Here is a 6598-nt window from a genome sequence, read left to right as displayed (position 1 = left end):
ACAATTATATAAAAAATACTCCATATACTGTAAAAAGTGCCGCTATATATATATATATTGAATTATATATTTTTTAATTAAATAATATTAAAATAATTAAATTTATCATAGAAAAATAACTTAATTTGTAATGGACGAATAATTAAATTTATCTACAGTAATATAATAATCTTTTTATGAGATACTAAATACATATTTTTAAAGAGTTTAATTTTGATGCATTGACAGTGTAAAGTATTTTATACAATCGTGTAATCACATCCATTCTTTTAGATGACCATTCACACAGACGCAGTCAATATAAAAGATAGTTATTTTTATTGATGTGACATTACTTAATTGAATGTACGTTAAAACTACTTTATACTGACAGTATATCAAAATTAAATTATATTTATATAAGCGTGGCTCATTTTTGGTGTCTAGTAGCATGGTTGTAATTATATAAGTTAAAAAAAATGCAATATTAAGGTAAAATGTTTTTTTTTTTCAAATTATTTAAGAACTGATACTGAATGTGAGGCAATGTGGAGGCAATGTGAGGATATATGTATATTTATATAATCTACTTCTATGAAACAAATTACTTTTAGGTTTGTGGAAAAGGAGATATGACTACTAAATAAGTAAAACCTAATTCGTTCATATAAATTAGATACGTAAACTATTATTAGTATATCTAGTTTTTTAATTTGTCTTCTTAATTATAATATAACCATGAACCTCTCTTACAAAAAATTATATTGTTTAAGAGAAATAATGTGGTATTATAATAAGGTAATAATATTCTTATTACCTAATATATCTTAGAATTTTTCTTTAGTTGTTTTGAGGTCAAATCGGCCAGTAAGCATCCAAGAATTAGCATTTTTTAAGCCGGGAAGAAAATTATAAAAAAATGATGAAATGCATGGACGATATACATTATATAAGATATAATGACAGATAATAAAAATGAGTAATTATATTTAATTTTTTCCAAAGTTTGTCATACGCAATAAACAACAAATTAAATATTATTTAATTGAGGGCCTTAAGAATGAAATGCATGATGCAATCACACAAAACCCAATTGTGACGGTTTCTCAATTTTGCTACGGATATTACATGATGAGATAAGCCTATCAATTGCATTATATTTTCCATATAAAAAAATATCTCCATTATATAGAGAAATTGAACCAAACAATAAATAGATAGAATTATTTTTTTAGAATTATTTTTCTCTACTTAATACATAGTAACACTGTAAGTCTGTAACTATAGAAAAATATTTTTTTTTTTGTTTCTAAATGGTGGCATTGACTTTTGGCCAAAAAAAGTTGAGTAGTTCTGTGTGATACGCCATGCACCTATGTGTTTTATGATTTGTTATTAATCATCCATGCAAGCATCGGTAGTTGGCCTAACGCTGAGACACAAAATAACAATAACTAATCTTCCAAAAATCAAAATTTTATATCAAAATTTCTTAATCATCAAGCGTAGCTTAATACGTAACCTCAACTACAGTTGATCACATTTTAATTTAATTTTATCTGCAATTAAAAAAAGTTAAAATTTTATAAAATCACTTTCCGGTTAACTATACTATGAGACAGACAGTAAAAAACCTAAAAAAGTGTACAAAATTTTATTAACACATCATTAAAAAAAAATAGCACTACTACTAATAATATTGCAACAATGATTAAGTTCAATAGATAATACAAAGATTAACAAAGATCAGATAAAAATGTTTGACTGTTGAATATAGGCGTAAAGTATTATTTTTGTCTTTAATTTTTGAATCAAATTTTAATTTGATTTTTAATGTTTTAAATATTCTATTTTAATATTGTCCTACTATTAAATTTATTTTACTCGAATAATTAACCAAAAAACTTTTACATTAGTAATTGTGCTGAAATTAAATGTCATATTGACTCTTAAATATGCTATATCAAATTTAACTGTACGACAATATTAGTTTTATTTATTTTTTTTGGAATTAGAATAAGATGTTTAAAATATTAAAGACTAAATTAAGATTTGATTCAAAAATTTGGGAACAAAATAGTACTTCACCATTTTTTTTTCAATTAAAGTTACCAACCTAATAATAAGTTCATGCATTTGCAGGTAATCAATTTAGAATTTAAAGGTATGATATAAATGACATATTTACTTTAATTTGTCTTTAAAAAAAAAAAAGAAAGAGTAATAATATTATTTAATATCCTTCAACCTTATCTAGTAATTCCATAGGTTGCAAATGTCTGCAGAAGCTGAAGATGAATGTTCTTGGTTCCCAAAGAACCTGTAAAACATGTCATTGTTGTAAATCAAAGATGATATATCAGCATCAAACTCTGATTTCTGATTCTGCCTTGCAATTGATCCGTTGTTTTCTTGAGGCGGAGTATAACAATCCGGTTTCTCAATTTGGTTGGGAATCTGAAAAAATTCTTCATTGATGGAAGCAGGGGAAAAGTTCAAGATAGGAGTTTCCCTGCTTTCAACTATGTCATCATGCAAATTGTTCCGGACTTCGGCTTGATTCGGATCAGAGGAGTAGCACGTCGCCTGAGATAACTCGCCGGGGGTGGTTCTCGATGATGAAGAATCCATCAATGGAGGCATCAAAGGAGTAGGTTTTGGCAATGGTAATGGTTCCTCTCCCAAAGAGTTGAGCCTCTCCAACTTTGCAATATTCAGTCTTTTTCCATGATTGCCCTTCTCAAATACTCTGCATATAACCCATTCACCCTATGAATGGTAAACACTTGTTAGCAAAATTTTCATTTTAAAACAGAGTATTAAAACAGAGGAAAACAGAGGAAAACAGAGCAAAAACAGAGTAAAATATACTAACTCTTTCAGGTTGTGACAGATTATAAACAGATTTGTTCCCTTCCAATCTATATTCATGCATGACCCAATTAGTCTTTTCACCTCTTGGAGCTCTTCCTTTGTAGAAAACAAGGGTCTTCTTCATCCCAATCTTTGAATTCTCCTTTGATATCTCCTTGTCTTTGCCTGTGGCCTTCCAATAACCGGCCTCCGTCGCCCTATTAGTCCTTTGGCCAGTTGGGTATTTTCTATCCTTCATAGAGAAAAAATACCATTCCGTTTCGCCCATTTTCGCTAAACCTTTAAACATAATGAAAGGGAGCAATTTAGGTAATAAAATCGCCATCTAAAAAGATATGTAATGATGAGAAAGTATCAAAGTTTTACCGGGTAAATCCCATGGCTCAGACTTGTTCATATCAGCATCAGCAATTGCTATAGAACAGAAGTGCTTATCATCAAGAACCTTCTTAACAAGGTAGTAATTTATGAGCTCTACATCGGTGGGATGAAATCGAAAGCCGGACGGCAATTCGAACTTCTGATCTTTCTCTCTTTGCATTCTAACATTCTCCATTGATTCCATCTCTATGCTAGGCTCCTTTGGTTCATAAAAAGCATCGAAACACGACAAATATGTCGGTTAAACTCGGCAGCTATCGAACATTCGGCGCCGGAATTCAAGTGGGCTAAATGCAGAGAAACCAACCTTTAAAGGGTAGTGGACAATTTCACACTTGTGTGTTGCAAGGAGTTAAAAAAGGAAGCTTTTGGGGTTAGGGTGGCTACACTTTTTGATGCCTAAATCATGGGTGTGAAGACAAGTTAAGAGAGTGAATAAATTGAGCAGTTCTTCTTTTTTGGTGTGGAGGGTTTAATTTTTCTTTTTTGAGGAATTTGATGGAAAAAAATGCAATTGAGAGACACTCAAAACAAAGATCTATGTTATGAGAAACAGAATCCTTAAATACTGGTTTTTTAGGTGCATAGAACCGTGACTCATAAGGCAACTTGGGTAGGGTGCGTTTTCATGCTTTAAACCGTGTGTTTTTCTATGGTGTATGTGCATGATTGAGTATGTCCAAAATTGGAAAGTGAAAATTAGATTTTAATTGAGATATTTACAAGGTAAATTTTTTTACCAAAAAAATGTTACATATATTTTTTTATAGGGTAAAATATATTTTTTATCCTTGAAGTTTATCAAATATTTTAAAAATATTCCTAAATTTTATTTTATTTTTAAAGTTTTTTATTTGCATCAAATATATTACTGACAGTTAAATTTTTAGAAAGTTTAGGACTAATCCAGTAATAATGCATGATCACTATGTTTGGTTTTGCTTGTGTTAAAGATTGTTCTTGTGAAACTGTTGCTGACTTGATTTTAAATTTTTTTTTAAATATTAGCCGTCATGGGTATATTTAATGCAATTCGAAAACTTTTGAAACAAAATAAAAATTAAGAATATTTTTAAAACTTATAACAAATTTTAAGGACAAAAAATCTATTTACCTTTTTTTTATATGACTATTCAAATGATAAATGTGTCAAATAATTATTTTTTATGTGATAATACATAATTGAATGTTTAAATAATTTATTTTACGTCGAAGATATATTAAAATTAAATTCTTGAAAATTATACCAAAAGTTACATTCTATCTTAGGTTGATATAAGAGGGGAGAAAAAACATTGTATCTGGAACAAAGTTAAGGGTAGAATGCTTGGTGGGAATTCATTTCACTTTAAAGTTTAAACTGACCTTTTTTTTTTCAGTTATGTAAATCGTTATCATTTTAAATTTGGTTACAATCATTATGATTTTGTATATAGTACATGATATATGTTGATAAGATCTAACTAGTGTCCAAGTTAGCTTGCATGTAAATGTTGATGTTATTGAATTCTCCTATTGCATCTTTGTTAAATGGATTAATGCAAAATAAAATACAACTGAAAAATCTATCTTCTTCAATTGTTTTTTGTCCTTTTTTTTCCTTTGTATTTTCAAATGCTCAACATAAAAAAAAAAGACCGTTAATGGGCAATGCACCAAGAATTTGCTCTTTTATTTACTCAGAAAGGGATATATGAAGGATTTTATGAGAGTAAATAAATTGTCTTTTTTTTTAATGAAAAAGTCTAGGGGGCAGCAACTTTGTTAAATTCTAGCCAGCATGTAACCAGTAAAGAAAAGTGAGCCATTAGATGAAATTTCACACCAATCTTACACCATTAAAATCATCATTGATGGCTATTTGATGACTACAAATCACAAAAGTTACTGACCCCTTAACATTTCTCTATTTTAATTGCTGAGGTTTAAAGTTAAACATTTCTATCTACTATGTGTTTTTGTTCTCTTTCTAACAAATTAAGAGGATTATTGATTTTCTTTATAAGAAAAAATATCAAATAATGAGTTTAAATCCATCAAGTTCTGATTTGATTAAAAAATTCACCAAGTGAAAATAATAAATATGACAGATTCTACAGAAAACATATTATATAATCTGGTAACATTCACAAAACATACTATAATCTAAGCATCCGAAAGAAAAACTCGTAAGTTATCAAAGTTTGGTAATTTTATTTTATTTTTAAAATTCTGATAGCTAGTATTTTGTATCTCACTAATAAAACTAACAGTATAGTAGTATCTGTAGGTATCGGTCCAACCAGTTTTAACTCGGTCGAAGTAGATTGACAACCTGACTCGCAATAGGTAGAGCTAGATTCAGATATCAACCAATTCTAATGTCGAACCACATCTTTAATATATGATATAAATGTTAATGAAGTAATGTATACATATATAGAGTTAGTAAAAATTTGAACTTTAAATTTGTTTCCTTTTGCATATATACTTAATTCAATTTACTAATCATACATAAATAGTATTTTTGAGTGAAAATATTTTTTTTGTTAATCGAATAAGGTTGGATCGAAATATTCAGAATGTTAGTAAAATTTCCAAGAATTAATCTCTACATACAAGTGTTTTGTATTTACAAACTTTACAAGTCTGAACGAAATCACCCATGAAACGCGTTGTTTATGTTACGTGCATTTTTAACAGAATTTTAAATCAATTCAAATCAATTAACGCGCAAATATATAACTTCCATTTTTCAAAAGATTTCGTTTCTTTTTTCGAGTTTCTTGCCAAATTTGTTGGATTTCCTTCGTACGTTCTCTCTTTGCTTCGTTTTTCTCGATTTTCATTGTATCTGAAATCAAGCTTTGAAATCGTTTTGAAGATAATGGAACTTCATAAATACACCCAAACGATTACATAAATACACCCAAACGATTACAGAAATACACGCAAACGGTTATAGAAATACACACAAACGGTTACAGAAAGGATTACAGAAATACACCCAAAGGATTTAAGAAATACACTCAAAACAGGGATATATTTCTTCTTGAAATCTTTTAATGTTTTGCTGGTTAAGGATGAGGCACATGTCAGAGATAATATAGAATAGAAGAATAGTAAAACAGTACCTTGAATAATGTTTCTTCCTTTTTTCTATTGATTTTTTATGGAGATTTGTATCTTTTCTTCTTGATTTCTTCTACTCTTCACGAGGAATTGGAACGTTTCTGCAGAATCATAGTAGTTTGTTTCGAATGTACCTTGAATCTTGATGGTTTGCGTTTTGATTGAGGAAGAAGAGGAAGAGTGAACGTGTTATGGAAGGGGCGCGTGTTTTTTTCTTGGACTTGGAGCAACTTGTATAGCTTGTAAGCCAAAA

At 29.0% G+C, this 6598-nt stretch overlaps 1 protein-coding gene across 1 annotated transcript; it reads right to left on the bottom strand.

Annotated features, from left to right (window-relative positions):
• Positions 1–2043: 2043 nt before the first annotated feature.
• LOC107638142 (NAC domain-containing protein 92) lies at positions 2044–3781 on the bottom strand. Its single transcript, XM_016341311.3, has 3 exons — positions 3220–3781; positions 2855–3132; positions 2044–2748 (listed from the first exon to the last, which is right to left on the bottom strand). The coding sequence occupies exons 1-3, from the start codon at positions 3416–3418 to the stop codon at positions 2233–2235; spliced, it is 993 nt and encodes a 330-aa protein (XP_016196797.1). The 5' UTR covers positions 3419–3781; the 3' UTR covers positions 2044–2232.
• Positions 3782–6598: the final 2817 nt, after the last annotated feature.

Source organism: Arachis ipaensis, chromosome B4 (genome assembly GCF_059453495.1).
Source record: "Arachis ipaensis isolate K30076 ecotype BB chromosome B4, ASM5945349v1, whole genome shotgun sequence".
Taxonomy (NCBI): Eukaryota; Viridiplantae; Streptophyta; class Magnoliopsida; order Fabales; family Fabaceae; genus Arachis; species Arachis ipaensis.
The sequence above is the reverse complement of the archived record's forward strand: the minus strand, read 5'-3'. Positions and strand labels throughout refer to the sequence as shown.

Excerpts from the sequence above, each read along its gene's own strand:
- LOC107638142 (XM_016341311.3), bottom strand. The coding sequence starts at position 3,418 with ATGGAATCAATGGAGAATGTTAGAATGCAAAGAGAGAAAGATCAGAAG. Across the intron at positions 3,133-3,219 it reads TGAGCCATGGGATTTACCCG|GTTTAGCGAAAATGGGCGAA; the intron begins GTAAAACTTTGA and ends TTATGTTTAAAG. Across the intron at positions 2,749-2,854 it reads ATCTGTCACAACCTGAAAGA|GGTGAATGGGTTATATGCAG; the intron begins GTTAGTATATTT and ends TACCATTCATAG.